At 38.2% G+C, this 16,374-nt stretch overlaps 1 protein-coding gene and 1 long non-coding RNA gene across 6 annotated transcripts in view; one reads left to right on the top strand and one right to left on the bottom strand.

The window, feature by feature from the left end:
* The first annotated feature begins 5,152 nt into the window (after positions 1–5,152).
* On the top strand, positions 5,153–9,960 carry LOC119565351. Of its 2 annotated transcripts, XR_005223942.1 has the most exons (4): positions 5,156–5,267; positions 6,712–6,932; positions 9,515–9,600; positions 9,826–9,960. It is a non-coding gene; the product is annotated as an uncharacterized LOC119565351 (long non-coding RNA). The 2 variants fall into 2 exon arrangements; XR_005223941.1 differs by lacking the exon at positions 6,712–6,932 and having other exon boundaries at positions 5,153–5,267.
* The window catches only part of HECW1 (HECT, C2 and WW domain containing E3 ubiquitin protein ligase 1), a 337,168-nt gene continuing 330,518 nt past the window's right edge, over positions 9,725–16,374 (bottom strand). For all 4 annotated transcript variants that reach the window (XM_043540543.1, XM_037890003.2, XM_043540541.1 and 1 more), the window contains one exon: positions 9,725–10,132. In XM_043540543.1, coding sequence (XP_043396478.1) covers positions 10,021–10,132 — 112 coding nt within the window. In that variant the 3' untranslated portion in view covers positions 9,725–10,020. The remainder of the gene's footprint in view (positions 10,133–16,374) is intronic.

Genomic DNA, 16,374 nt, shown 5'->3' on the forward strand with positions numbered 1-16,374 from the left:
TGTGGTGTTATTTCCCCGGAATACTTCTACCTCCAAAATATGTACATCTAGAAATGAATGGTTAATTCTTGCCATATGTTCCCTCTTTACTTATTTTCACCTCAGGCAGGTTGCAGTTTCCTAGAAAACAGGGTCCTAGACCATTTAAGGTCCTAAAGATCACAATCAACGCCTTCAATTGCACCCAAAAGCTAATAGGTAGCCAGTATTGAGCAGGAAAGTACCAGTGTAATATGTTCATTCTACCTAATTTCTGGAGACAAGTGGCTGCATTCTACTCCAGAATGTGAAAGCATCATCTCTTCAATGGTAGAGCTAAATAGAGCACATTACAGCACATATGGCCAACGTGGGCTGCATAGGGCAGACAGGGTCCACGTTGCTCCTTTTCTAAAGAGCAGTAAATTGTATATTCCACCCCGCCTTCCTTGTCCAACATGTCCTTTGCCAGCAGGGTTCTAGCGTGAGCCATGTTGACACCTTTTGTTCACTATTGATGCAGCAAGTAGAAATTAGAGTTGAATATGTCCCTACCATACTCTTTGATATTCAGTTCACTAATATTTATTCTTTATTTCCAAATATATGTTATTAAATTATATGTGGTATTTTTAGGACAACCAATACCCATGAAACTAGTTAGCCAATTGTGTTTACATACAAATCCCAGCATTGTTTTCCATCAGTATCAGTAGATCTGTTATTTATATTTTGTCTTTCATCCTGAAAGATCGCAAATACTTTACAAACTTAAACAGTTACATACTACACACAATAATCAATCCATCAATCCACCATTATTGAAATGCAGCCATATCTGGAGTGAAAAACCAGCCCAAAACAGCAGTTGTCCAGTAGTTTACAGAGCAGCACAAAACACTTCAGAACTGGAAGTGAATACGTGTGTTTTCTAAATGGAACTGCAAGAGAAATGTAGATAAGTAAAATACAATTACCTCAATTGTAATCTGGCCAGAGGAGAAGGGTCAATACTGGTCCTTTCACAAATCCAGTGGGTTCTTTAAGGACTTCTGTTCTACATAGCACAAAACACAGATGCATGTTTTTTCTGTATGTGGCTGTTTAATTACAGGGGTGCTGGAACAATTTTTATAGTGGGGGTGCTGAGAGCCACTGAACTAAACTGTAAACCCTGTATATAATGGAAACCCCTTTAAGCCAGGGGGTGCTGCATCACCCCCCACACCCGTAGTTCCAGCACCTGCGCGTAGTTACAGACATTACGATACATACACCAATATATATAGTTTTTCATAGTTTGATTCAGACTGGTTCTTCCAGTTTGGATAAACATTCAGAAAACCTCAGATTTCTTTCATAAATCTATACAATCCATTCTAATATGTAAATTCCAATTCCTGCCATTCTTTAATTTAGGTTTCAGAGTAGCAGCCGTCTTAGTCTGTATTCGCAAAAAGAAAAGGAGTACTTGTGGCACCTTAGAGACTAACCAATTTATTTGAGCATAAGCTTTCGTGAGCTACAGCTCACTTCAGAAGTGAGCTGTAGCTCACGAAAGCTTATGCTCAAATAAATTGGTTAGTCTCTAAGGTGCCACAAGTACTCCTATTCTTTAATTTGTTTATCTCTTTCTCTACCATACGGTAGGAAAGGCCTAAAGAAGGCTGTTAGAAGTTCAATGTTTTAAAGTAACAGAAAGATGGATTTGCTGCATCATTAATTAGAATTACCTTCTGAATAGAAAGGCAGTGAACAGAAGAACCATTTTGTTTAACTGGCTTGTGGACTGACTAAGTCAATTTGCCTTTCACGTCACTACACAATAGCTCTAGCAACTGGCATATATTGTAGATGGCTCAGCCATGATGTACTACTATGGAGTATATAACAGCACTGTAGCGTATAAGTGAAATTCACCCTTGTGCAGAGGGCCAGCATAAGGCCTATATACCACTTTAGTCTCACTTAAGTATTAAAAAAGAGGGCTTATGTGGGATGTAAATGGTGTGGCATAAGCCTTGTGCTGGCCAGCCTCAGAGAGGTGAACTTCAGCCTATGTGAACATAGCTTCATCCATTTAGAAGCTAGCTAATAGATATATTTAGATTGATCACAGTTACTGCACTGCAAAAAAGTTTGTGTGTGATTCCTCTTTTTTTTTTTTTGCCTCTGTGTTAGTCTTTAGCCACATATAATTTAGAGGAGAGCTCTTGTTATGCTCAATTACACTCAGATAGTATGACAAACATTCGTTTCTGCTGATATCATTAGTGTCTTATGGTTCAACATTTTTTTCCTTTCAGCGTAGCATGTTCTAGGAATTCATTCTTTATTATGAGATGTACTTGGCCTGCAAGCAATAGAGAATGAAGTGGAGTGGAGGATAATGCCTCTCAGGCTTTGTTTAGGAGAATGTCCTTTGCATTCACCGAAGTGAAAGCCTGTTTTCAGTTCTGCCCTTAAGAAGTGGATCAAGCAATGTTGTATAGGAACATAGAATTTGCCTGAGTAGATCAGAACACTGGTCCTTCCAGTCTGGCAGACTAATTCTTCAGAGGAGGGTATCCTCCTCTTCCCAGTATTGAACATATTCATTTGAACATTGTGTGAAAGAAATAATTCCTTCTCTGACCAATGTGGTGATCAGTTTATACCTGAAGCATATTTGAGTATCCTTTATTCTTGAATATATAACTCAGCATGTTCTACAGATGTTAATAAAATTCATTCTTTAATCTAGTGATAGTACTGTATGTAACACCATGTTCTGCAACTGTAAATTCTAGTCTGACTACATGCTGTATGCAGAAGTGTTTTCTTTTATTTCTTCTAAATTGATATACTATAGTTATACTAACCTGAGGTACATCAGCCATGTACTCTTGAATTCAACTTGTCAACATGTAAGGCCTCACTTTCAGAGGTACTGAGTCCCAAAGCTCCCATTAAATTCAGGTGGAACTGTGGGTGCTCACACCTCTGAAAATCAGTTCCGCATGATGGGGTTTTTTGTTTTTTGTTAAAATTGAGCTGATTCAGTAGTCTGAAGACAGCAGGGATCTAGGTTTCTTATCAGCTACAACTGTAGCAATTTCTTCAGTCTTCACATTCACTTTGCAGTTTAAACGAAGATGCACGGATCCATTAAGTGGCAGCATTAGGCACATATTTTCATTATTATTGCCAGCTTCCTGAGTTACTATTTGACCTGGGTGGAAGCTTTTATCTAAACCGCCTCTCATTTTGCACAGTGTTTGAGCAGAATAATTTGCGGAACAGGTGACTAAGCTCTCTGTAGGAAGATCTACAAACGTCCTTTCCTGGGACTCTTCCTACCCGTGGACATGGATTGCTATTTTGCAGCAGTTGTCACCCAGAATCTGAGTGCTGCAAGTAAATGTTACAACAATTGTTTTAATTAATTGTTTGCACTAAATATCTGTTACTAAATATTTGAGCATGGTTGAATGGGACCACATATAAAAGTCAGTATACCATCTTAATTCAGAGGAAGCACTTGGAATATCCCATTATAGGATAAGACTGGATGGAAAAATGCTTTCCATTTATATAATATTATTTATTTTAAGCCTCAAGAGCACCTCTCTTTGAATTTATAGTCACCTAACTCAATGCCCAAAAAGTAATAAAATCTTATTCTTCATAGTTAGGTTGATGGCTGAAGGACTTAGAAAGGACTTTTTTCTCCCATATACAATATTACAAGATTTGGGAACTATAGGAGGATAGCACATTCCTCTGCAACATCAGATATAGATCACAGCCAGACACAGGATGCTGGATTCAATAGAGCACTGGTCTGATCAAGTAAGGCAAATCCTATGGTCCTAGAGGTGAATTGATTTCATCACCAGTTTTGAGGCTTATTTTCAAAAGAGAAAGCAGACTGATCAGAAAAGTTGTACTTTTTTCAGTGCTTGTCCTCAGCAGTGTTCTAGAAATACAAACACACTAGCAAGTTACAGAGTTGTCAATAAAAGACCGTGTAAGATATACTAAAATCAAATCACAGCTTGTACCCAAAATCTCACAGAAGATTCCAATGTTGCCACTGCTGCATTCCTGAAAAGCTCTTATCCGAGTTTGATGGTTTTAGGAAGCATGATATTTTATACTGCTTTAGTTAAAGATTGGTGGTAAATGTAAGGCTTTGAAGACTGAAAAATGAGGAAAAGGAGCTCATCCTTCAGACTTGATCCAGCATTCCCAAAAGTAGTTTGAAGCAAAATTAAATATGACATTAAAAAAAAATTAAAATAACTTATACCAGCAATTCCCGAACTATGAGCTGGATCCCATTCTTGAAATAGACAGAATTCATGTGCTCCAATACAGTGTACAATTTAATTTTTTTTTTCATTGCCCCTGCCTCGTTTCATTAGTAGGGTCACTGGGCAGGGCATCAAACTACTCATACAAGAGCCTGGAAAAGCAGTCGTTTGTTTTCATGTAATAAAAAGATAAAAGGTCAAGGTGTAGCCACAAAGTGCTTGCTTTTCACAAAGACAGAAGAGTGATTTTTTTGTTGGCACTAAATTTTCTCACACAGCTCTAGTGTTTTGTGGCTTAAAGCTATAAAACTTGAGATAAAAATTCCTTCAGTCTAAGCCCTCCTATAAGCTGTTATCATGTGAAACCCTAAAACATCAATAATTTGCAAAAAATCACTGAAGGCTATTTGCAGTCTTGATGTGCTCTCCAAAGGCTTCTGTTGCATTTAACCGAAACTGGCTGTCACAGAATACTATGGGCCTGATTTTCATTTACATTGAAATCAGAGCAGTGTCGAGACCTTAGTGTAAAAGTATGGCAGGAGCTCCAGGGCATTCTCTGGCTAGTTGATGTCATCATTTACCACAAGCCCAGCAATTGTTAAGAGATCAACATTTACATTTATGTGATTTATGTGATTTAAGTGATCACACAGTGCTATCTAGAATACAGTAGTCGAATTTTGTCATCATATTTGTCAGCATACTTTCTAAAAAATAAAACAAACTTTTGTACTATCAGGCTGGGGCTGGCCCTAGGATGGTGCTCTTGGAGTACGGGGCCATATCTGCATACACTGAAGTGCACATGTCTAGGCCATTGAAGCTGCTATCAACCCCACAGTCATTTCTGTGCTTCCACTTTTTGGTGCTATGCATGTGGGAATCAGAGATAAGACACAAGGCCTGACAGACTGTGCAATGCAGACAACAGGCCAGATCCAACGCTGGTGTGTGCAAACACAACTCCTCAAGTCAATAGAGCTCCACCAGGTATGAATTTACCCCATTATAGTAAAATGCATCTTGCACAAAAGAAACTATTTTTAATAAACAGTACACATGATGCCATAACAAAGTGATTTTATTGACATTCCTGTATAGTGATATGATTGAATAGAAAGCGCAGCCTGAGTATCATGTGACATTTTTCTGTCAATATAAGCAAAATCAGTCCAATAATGAGGACTTTTACTGCCATTGACTTGTACGAAGTCTTTAACAAAACAATAATAGACATTTCTTTTAGATAAATTGGAAGCTGCAGGAAATTTGGCTAATGGTACAATATTTACTATACCTAGTACCTACTATCTACAGGCATCTGTTTGTCTACTAGAACAAAGGGACTACATGACTCACTAGGGAGAAAGTAACAATCCAATTTTTTGGACTTTGTGATAGCTGGAAAGCCTATCCCAGGTTTGTAGTATATTGCAGTCTTTTTTAATAACAAACTCTGAGGTACAGCAATAATAATAATAATAATAATAATAATAATAATAATAATAAAATAAGCACCACATTTGTTGTAGAAAGGTTTGTTGGTCTGCATGTGAGTGAAAGTGTTTAATCTTCACTGGGAAGCCCTGTTCATGTTGCTCTGAAGACAGGGTGAACATTCATGATTTCAACATAAATTAAAGAATTCTAAAGCCAAATTCATCCTGCTGGAACCCCATCCATATCAGCAGGATTAACACCAGGGATGAATTTAACCCTCCAGGTTATATCTATGTATGTGAGTATATATACATATGAAAATAATTAAAACTTTTTTTTTTTACTCAAAGGTCTTAGCTGACTCTCCCTCCAAATTATGTCCTTTTCTCTACTCCCTACCCCACCTGGTGTGATGATTTCAATCTCCACTGTTTCCATCTGGCGCTATATCAAACATTTGTTATGATGAAACCTGAAAAAACAAAACAGTCTGGGTTTCAGGTTAGGTTGCAAATTCACAATTCGACCACAGTTCATTGAAATTTCATATGCACTTGAGCAAACTGGGTAACATTTATATTTTCTCATCATAACTTTACAAAACTCATGGTTTCTATGCAAAACTAAATGTAGCCTGGCCTATTTGCTTCCAGTTTTGTGGTGCCTTTGGACCCCAGAACTTAAAAGACTATCATTTACAACACTTATCTGTTTTTCTATTCTTTCCTTCTCGCAGCATAAAATCTGTCTATCAATACAGATATCATATTTTAGCATAATGATAGAACACAACATTTTAAGAAGGGAATTGGGGTGAAGGGAATTGAATGGGTTATGATTGTTCTGTGCATCTTTAACCTTCTTCACAGTAGTCTTCCTTGTGGAAAACCTTTTATTCCTTCCTGAGGAAGGGCTGAGAAAAAAATGACTCTCATGAATAATCCAAATTTTTACGATAAATGTGCAGATCTGCAGAATTCTCTCTCGTTTATAGGTAAGGAGTGGAATTTGAATGGAAGAACATGGGGAAACAGTGCCTCTTGTGTACGTTTTTTTAAAAAAAGAAAAGATCAATAAATGAATAAGACAGAATGAATAGGTTGTTCCTGTTGTGAGATCTTAACTCCGAAACCATCACCAGAAATGCTATCCCAGAGACGTCAATGGGTGAAAATCACTTAAGAAGGACTTTGTCAGGGGAAGAGAATTAAAAAGGTAGGATCAGATGAAGTTTCTGGAGGGGAAAAAAAAAGATAAAATATGGTGTTTTCTTTTCCCAGTTTCAATGTTTTGGTGACAAGTCTAGCGAAAGCATGTGTAGAAGGATTATGAGGACAGGAAGGAAAAGAGTCATTTGTTTTCCCCTACTATTATTTTTGATCCAAGAATATGCAGGGTGTTTCTATTTTGATGCCATCAGAATCATCTGAGAAACCAGTTTTTTTGAAATATTTCCATGCAGGAGTGCTTTTGCCAGAGATTTTGATGGAAAATAAGCTGGCCATGTCATGTATTTTCTTTATCCAGAACGCCAAGTTGCTTGACACGGTACCTGTCAAGTATGAAGATACTTATAACCTATTCTAACCCCTAGCATATGGCCCATGTCAGAACCTGATCTGAAGAAGGAATGCAGGAGCGAGTCTTTCTTGTTTCAGTCTGGGGCTAGATGCTGTCTGTGCAAATACAAATGTCTTTCATTATGCTACAAAAAATAGTTTATTTTTTTAATAAAATACAGCTTTGAAATATTTTTAAAAATTCTAACTATACAGTTATCTAAAGGCTGGAATTCCCCCCTCCTCCCCTTTTTTTATGTTAGTGAGACAGCTCTTGATGTACAGTTTTCTTTGGCCAACCTGGGACCAACCAGATGGATACTTGTCTCTGCTTATTTTCTTGTATTGTTGAAGACACCGAGCATTAAATATAATGCATGTTGTTTTGGAATGATTCTATCAGGGATGAAACAGGAATCTTGCACAAAAAATTGGCCTTTGGGACCCAGCCTATGAGATGCTCCCACTGAATGGGGTCGAGATTGCTGAGCACACTGCAGCATCAGAGCCAGAGCCTTTGTGGCAATCCTGGTACAATGCAGTCTCCTATAATTCACCCTGATGTAACAGAGGCATAAAGAAGCAGGTTACATAATTTTTGCAGAGCTAACACCCACAGTATATGACATAGAAATGAGAGCTGGGACCGAGGCTGTGTTTTTACACAAGTGTACAGCACCTAGCACAATGGTGCCCTGATTCATAGTTGGGGTCCCTAGTGGCTACCATAATACAAATAAGTAAATAAATAAATTAATAAATAATGTAATAAATAAATAACAATGTGTATTCTAAAATAAATACTTAAAAGAAACACATACTAAAAATACTATTAAATGGCCATCAAATATTAGTGAAATAGAATTAATGGAGCACTTTAAAAATTCATATTCTGATTAAACCAAAACATAGTATTTCTGCTTAGAAGCATGTCTTTACCTGTCACCATTAAGACATGCAGTAACTTTAAAATCAAGAAGAAAGTCATTCAAAAATATTAGAAAACAATCATATACACATTAGCATATTAATAGCTAAATATGTCGGTCAGTAAAAACGCATGGAAAGGCTGGGCCTATGTTCTCTGAAGGGTAGGTTTATAAGAACAAAATGTGTTGGATGTTGAATGACATCTTTCTGACAGCTTTCTGAAGTATAACAACAAAATGAGCATAGTAAGAGAGACACAGGTGGGTGTGGTATCTGACTGCCATCTATTTCACGTGAGCTGTTGCTCGTATCAAGATAGAATTACCCTGTATATTTCACTTAGTTTTTGTTATGGGTATTCTTTGACACTATCGTGCTCACTTCACATTTTCCCAGTTAAGACAAACACTTTCAATCCACAATAAGTTTTGGAAAACAAGGGCAGCAAAGGTTAAAAGTTGGAGACAACCAGTGTTGTGGGTTTGATTGTAATAGCCTCAGCAATACCCATCAAAGACAAGAATGCTGCTGTGTGCTTTGCCTTTCCTGGCTTTGGAGCTGGAAGATGAAGCCCACAAAATTAAAGAATTTGAGGTCTCAATTAGGCACCAGAAAAGAACTGGATCTTTAATTTGGTACCTAATGAGGCCATGCAGGTCATTGGGCTTCACTCCAAGAAGAATTGCTACAAATGTATAAGCAAAAGAGAGATACAATCTCACTGCAGCTTCACATTTAACAGAACTTTGTCTAAACCCTTCTGTGCACAACCAATTCTGAGGTTATGGAGGTATGCATTTGACAACAAAGGGAAAAAACAACAACCAGAAGTTAGCCCTGCCTGACAAGAAATAAATGGCTTCTGATATAAGGGACAGGATTGTCTATACTTCTCATTTGTAAGGGGGTGTTTTAAACATCAGATAACAAAGAATCAGTAAACAGAACCCAAAGATATTAACAAGAGCAGAACATTCTTCTCAGTCCCCTTTTCTTTGTCACATACAATATTTAGGTAAGGGATCCTTCTCCTTTATGCTACGTAATGAGACATCCTTCTTGAGTGTGCACAGATTTGTGCTTCTTGCGTGGTAAACATTACAATAGAGATGCCCCTCCCAAAATGTCTGAAGTGCAAGTTCTTTCCAGTACTGGCAAGTAACCATCCATAGCAATCACTGGAATACTTTGCATTGCATTACAGGGTGGTTTGTTTTTTTTAATGTCTTATCTGCATCATATGTCTGGGCCAGTTCCGGTTGATGTGGATCTTGAGTCCATGTATAAAAATTTCAGTTTTACTCATAGGTATCTCTATGATGGACGATATGGACAGGAAAAACAAGGATGGATGAAAGAAACACTTGACCACCTCCCAGGACTGAATTCAACTGGTAAGAAGTGAGATGAACTGTGGATTTGTTTAGAAGACACAGGCATATAGAAGCTTGGAATGGTTGATGAGGTTATTTATTTTTTAATCAACGTAGGTGGAAGTAAACATTTATCAACATTTGGTCAAGTGTAACATAACCTGCATTCGTATTTTTATTATTATTAATGGAGGTATGAGGAGATATACAGAAACCTTGAGACAGCTGTTTTTCTATTGCATACAGGCTAGCAGTCCATTGGAAACTGAGGATGAAAGCATGAAGGTTAGATCTTAGAGGGAGGCAGTTCTTCATGCACAGCTTTTGTCAATCCTGATTTTTGTTTTAAAAAATAAAAACATGGAAAACCAAGATCATATGACGGTGGGGAAGGAAGGTGACATCATCAGCCAGGAAAATACCAGAAGTGCCTGAATTCCCTCACTCAAGTCCAAACGTGCTAGTTTCTTCAACAGCTGTCAACAGCTTTTCATACAGCATAGAATAAGATGGGTAGGGTGGAAGATCCAAGCGGTTGAAACATGTGTGTGCCCTGCAAATGGAAAAATGCAGTGTTGTAAGTTTCATTTACTTTTAACAAATATATTAATGAGAAAACACTGCTTATTCTGATGAAAGTTCACTTATGTCCTCTAAACGGTTAAAAAGCTTTAATTAAATAAAGCCTAAGTGTTAAAATAAAAGCCCTTAAAATCCAAAGAGCCAGAAGATATTTTAATAATATACATGCATCAATTTGAATTTATATGTATATATACACACACACACACAGACACACGCACAGAGACAAACTAAGCATTAACAGAAAGTATCTGTATGACAGCTAGATCCTTCATTAGGCACAGAACCTGCAATAAGCTCCATGTGGGTGAATCCCCTGTGCAAATGTGGGGCTCACTGTGGAATTAAGGCTCCAGACTTCACACAGAGTAATATTCACTGGTGCCACTTTGGTTGTTTTCTGCTGTTCCAGAAATGCAAAGCAGCTATACATCTGGTTTAAGTGGCTGGTTAAGCTCTGCACTAGAGGACAGGTATAAAATGGTTGGAATGTATTGGTAAATTTGGCCCTGTGAGTGGAGTAATAAGACAGGGCTGACAACTGTAGGTTCAGAGGGAAAACCGGAAACACTACAAAACCGACTGCTTTGGGTGCCTGAAAGAGGAAGGTCTCTAGAAAGCAGAATGCTGTTTCTGTAGCTCACTTGTTATAAGGATGGGTTTTAAATATTATTATTATTTTTATTGGTATTACTGTAACATCTCGGAGCTCTAGTCAGGGATGAGGACCCCATTGATTACAGTCTATATGTACCTACATGAGGAATTAATATTTAATAATGAGCTCTACAGTCTAGCACAGAAAAGTATAACAAGATCCAATGGCTGGAAGTTGAAGCTAGACAAATTCAGACTGGAAATAAGGTGTATATTTTTAAGTGACAGTAATTAACCATTGGAACAAGTTACTGATGTTGTGGTGGATTCTCTGTCACTCGCAATTTTAAAATCAAGATTGGATGTTTGTCTAAAAGATATGCTCTAGGAATTATTTTGGGGAAGTTCTGTAGTCTGTGCTGTACAGCAGGTCAGAATCTATGTATTGGATTAGGCACCGTGCAAACACAGACAAGATGTCCCTCTCACAAAGAATTTACAATCTAAGTTAGTTGATAAATTTTGAAGTTTTTCAACAAAATAGGGGACATGTTTCTCATGAAAAAATGTCCCCATTTTCCAACCAACTCTAGTTTTAAATCACGCTTGAGTCAGGAGAAAGATTTCCATTTGTATTCTGGCTTTGCTAAATCTTTTACTATTTCCTTTTCTTGTAGTAACCCTTCTGATAAAAAATCCTCAAGATTTAAAACACTTTTATGGGTCTAGGAGGCCACAAGAATGGGAGGCTAACCCTAAATTACTTACAAAAATTGTTCCAGTCAGTTCAGCATAAAAATGCTATTTGATTTTTAGTTTTGAAACACACTGACCTTTACAAATATCCCCAACAGCTTTGCTAATTAGTAATCCATCATGCTGTGCTTAATCTATCTCTGTAGGGAGTGCACGTATGTGTCTCTTTTCCCCCCAACGCCCTAGGCATGGTGATGGGTGTTCTTCATGTCTGGTATTTCATATCCACATCAGGCCAGATCTTCAGCTACTGTAAATGGCAGAGCTGCAATGAAGCCAATGGAGCTATGGTGATTTGTGAGAATCTGGCTCGTGGTATTTTTAGAATCAATCACCTTGTTTTACTTCCAGCTCTCAGATCTCATCCTTTAATGCATGTTATTTACTATGAACTGAAGCAGAAGAGCCCTTCCTAAAGTAGACTCTCTCTTAACCTCTGGTGCTCATTTGTTAGGCCAACCAAAAAAAACCAGGCTGAAGGCAGATTAGTTGGCATGAGACTTGCAGAACTGAAAGGGGAGATTATCAGGCACCCACAGTGAATCATTAAAAGCTATCAGGAAATTGAAACAGCCAGAGGCATAGTCTCCATTGCACTGCAGCATTTCAGTTAGAAGAGCTTTTACTAGTTTTTCTGAATAAAAGATTGTAAACTGGTTATTCTCTGAGAGAGTATGCAATAAAAGCAATTTCCTTTGGAAATGAACTGGGAACACAAAGGAGTTAGAGAAATAAATGAACCTTGAGAAAGTCATTATTATAATACATCTCACAAGTTAGTGCATCGTGTAGTGTATGCATTAGAGATGAGTAGCCTTCCACCATTATTTGTGTTCCTCAGCCATCCCCACTAAGCCCTACCAATGTGTGTTAACCCCCTTCAGGAGCTAGAAGGTGGTTGAGTTCCCTTGGTCCATTCAGTCACCAGATTCTACAGAGACTAGCAGCTGATTAGTGCTACCTGCAATGGTGTTTACTGTGATGTGGACACCTGTCCACTAGGAACTGGACTGAGATAATCAAACTCATTTCAGTCAAGTGAACAAGCTTCTGATGTTGATGACTTTCAGTCACTCTTCATCTGGGCCAGATTCAGAGCACAGACCTACTCATTTTCCTATTACCAGTTCTCTGAAACAAAGTCCCTCAAAACTGAAGCCATTATTAACCTTTTGAGTGTCACACATAAAAAGCATTTAGGGGCAGAGAAGAATCTTCTTTGTGTTATTCCTTTACAATTTGAATGGAAGGTAAGGACCTAACATACTGTATGTCCTCAGAGCCATACAAGTGGCCCTTCATTGGACATACAAGCAAATATTGGATTATGGGTTTGTACAGGACAAAGGCTTATGTAGAGGAGGGCTGCAGGTAAACAGCAGGGTATAGCAGATTGTTACGGGGTCATATGATCGGGGAGGAACTATTGGAGGGAAAAAAGGGAAGGGAACCTCAAAATGTCTGGAGATGTTTGGACATTTATCCAAACAAAACATTTGTACCCTCTAACCCAAAAGTATCTGTCATACAAAAAGATCCCCAAACAACCAAATAAAAAAGGGAAACTAAATAACTCTCAGGCCAACCACCATGTAGGTATTATACATTGCTGAAGGACAAAATATGGGGTCAAATTCTGTTTTATTACATTAATGTAAATCTGGAGTAACTCCAGTGAAGTCTATGGAGTCAGCCTAGTTTTACACCAGTAACTAAGAACAAAATTTCTCCACGTGCCTTCTGCAGTGTTGTAAGTGGGCCAGCTGTCATTTCCTGTTCTTTGTTGCAAGGGCCAAAATCTGGGGCCAGGGTGTCAAGTGTCTGCTTATGTAATGCAGTGACAAGTTCTGATTTTTGGTTTGGGGAGGGGGATGGACAGGAGGAAGATAAGTCTTCCCTGTTCCTTCTCAGTATTGCTGAGAAGGCATTCGTTTTTGCTTCTTGCAGCTGAAAGTTGAAACCCTTTCCTTTTCCAGATGAAACAAAAGGCACTCAACTCAGCACTTGGGTTGTTTATATGATATGCTATGTGATTCCTAAGCACATAGGTCAATTAAGAGGCAGGGACATTTTCTGTAATGTCACAGTCCCTTAACTTTGTGCCCAATCCTGTAAGGGGCTGAGCACCTCCTAAGGTATGCTGAGCAGCCTCTATGGCCACTGATGTCACTGTACTGAGAACACGGCAGGATAGACTCAGCATTCTGCAGTATTCGGCCCTTTGTGTGTATTGGAGAGGAAATGCTGCATGAGCAAGGGAAGAAACAATAATTACATTCTGTGAATAGGCTTTCTTCCTTCAGTTAAGCCTCTAGCAAGCCCTGTTAGCCTGTTGACATTTATGAGAGCATGTTCAGCAAGTATGAGGACCCAAACTCGAAAGAGCAGAGTATTTACGCCTTTACAAAACTGACCCCTACGCTTTTAGAAGAAAACATAAGATAAAGTAATCTAAATCATGACCTACTTATAATGCTCTTGTCTTGAAGGAAGAAAAGCTATCAACTGATAACTTACATTTCTTTCTTCTTTGCAGTCTGTAGTTATAACTCCTAGCAGTTTGTGGGGGTCTGAATCTCTAAATCTCTCTTAGTGTCTCCATTGCTACTTCTCGCCTTTTAAATGTCCTCTCTAAAAGTTACATGTAAGCTTTTAAGCTCTTGGCATTCTTCTTCTTTTGTCACTTCCCTTAATCCTAATAATGCTGACAGTCCAAAGGCAACAAATGCACACACAACCCTCCCCTGTCAAACTTATGGCTTTAACCTGTCAGCTGTAATAAGGTTTGCTTTCTGACAGAACAGTGCCAGAGAGACAGAAATGGGCCACTTATTCCTCTCACCTTGCTTTTTTGGGGAGAGGTACTAACTCCCAGCCACAATCCTCAAATCTCTCAGATTTTCCATACCAATATCTACTTTTGTTCCTCTTTGTTTGTGAAGGGAAACACTCAATGGTTCCTCTTGGGAATTTTTTGCTTAAGAATTTTTTGCTTATGGGCTCTAAGGTTATATTTCTGTTGTCTTCAACAAAAACGGTTTATGCTTCCTTTACAGGAGGACCAGTTTTCCAAGGGTCACATATCTGAATCAGTTTATGCCTCAGATATTTGTCTGTCCTAGTAACATTTTATTGTCAGCATGAAATCTTGCCAAACACATAGATAATGAGAATATAAAGAATAACAATATAGGAACTATACTTTGATTAGGAGAATTATATTATATCCCATAATCATCTCCCTTAGACTGAACTGTAATAGGGCAATTAGGAGAGAGGAAGGGACTCAAGAAGGAAAGAGAGGGGAGGAGGAGGAGGAGAAGGACCCAGGATTAAAAAAATAACAAAACAAGCAAAACTAACACACACACCACTAGGAAAGGGGGAAATGATGAGTTTATAGCCTGTTTGTACATCCAGTACCTTAATTGTTACATGGCAGTTTTGGATATTATGATGATAGGTACCTAATAAATATCCTAGGACCTAGAGAGATCATTTATGTAAGATCAAATATTTACTGATAATCTGCATATGCTAACCGCAAACAATATGCTGGTACAGTACTTATAAATTACTTTGTAGAACTAAAATCACTTTCAAGGGAAAGCGAGCTAATTCTCTATATTGATTGAGAAAGTAAAGGCTTGATCTTCTCAGGTACAAATTATTTGCAATTCTTATTGAAATCGCTGGGCCAAATCCTTATTTGGTTTTTACTTAGGCAGAATTCTCTTTCAAGCCAATGAGAGTTTTGCCTGACTGTGAAGGAGAAACAGAGCAAGGATTTCAGGATGTGTCCCAATGGGAGGTATAGGTGATCAGATTTCTCAGGATCAAGCTCTTAGCAGAGGGCATTGTCTTCTCAGGCAGCTGTAGCAGAAAGTTTTTCCCTCTCTTTTCACATACTTTTCAGGTGAAGTTGTTTCCTTAGTTTTAGACACAGCTACATGGCTTAATATAAGAAGGTTTTTTTTCGTATTCATTAAAGTATGGTGGGGAATTAAGGTCAAGATCTTGGGAGACTGAGGGAGTTGGCTGAGAGCCAAAAATCTGTATGACACCAGATAAGAGCTCCCCTGCTTCAACAAGGCTATAGATGGGAAGAAGTTTTCTCAGATCTTCATCCAGCTATAAACCTAAACAGTAGAACAATCTTTCCCCCATGGGAAACTTAATAAAAACCAAGCACTGGGAGTCAATGTATATTGCTGCATTTCGAAGGGAAGTCTTCCATACTAAACAGGGAGAGTAAACCTGGGGCCTGAAGAACAGAAATCAGCATAAATAACATTAAGTGCCTGGACTCTGTTACCTAGTTTGTGGTATCTCATTTGATTCGCTACAGCAGTGTGGAAGAAAAACAAACCACAGTTTTACATTGACAGAGTCCTGTAGGAGTTAGACACACTCTGGTTGGATACTGCTGCAGAGTCACGTTCTTGTGGTCTGGGAGTAGAGCAGTATCTCTGATCTGTTTTCTGCTTTGGCTGCCTTTATTCTAATGGGTACACATGATACATAAATGTAGACTAGAATAAAATAACCCATGTCTCATTTCCCATGCATAATGGAAATAATCCACTTCTTGGGTCTGATATTCCTTATACCAGTGTTTCACACCGGTGTTACTCTACTGACTTCAGTGGATTTATTCCTGATTCACACCAGCATAAGTGAAGTTAGAAGTAAATGTGGATTTAGGAGCTTAATTTTCAGTGTCCAGGTTTTGGCATTTTGGTCCTGGTGTTTTATATATTTCTGACTGCTATATGCACTCAAGAGCACTCTACAATTATTAAATAATAAAGATGGTAATTCATGCTAAACAACCTGGATTTTTCCCCCATCAGAAATGGT

This window comes from Chelonia mydas, chromosome 2 (assembly GCF_015237465.2).
Source record: "Chelonia mydas isolate rCheMyd1 chromosome 2, rCheMyd1.pri.v2, whole genome shotgun sequence".
NCBI classification, from domain to species: Eukaryota; Metazoa; Chordata; order Testudines; family Cheloniidae; genus Chelonia; species Chelonia mydas.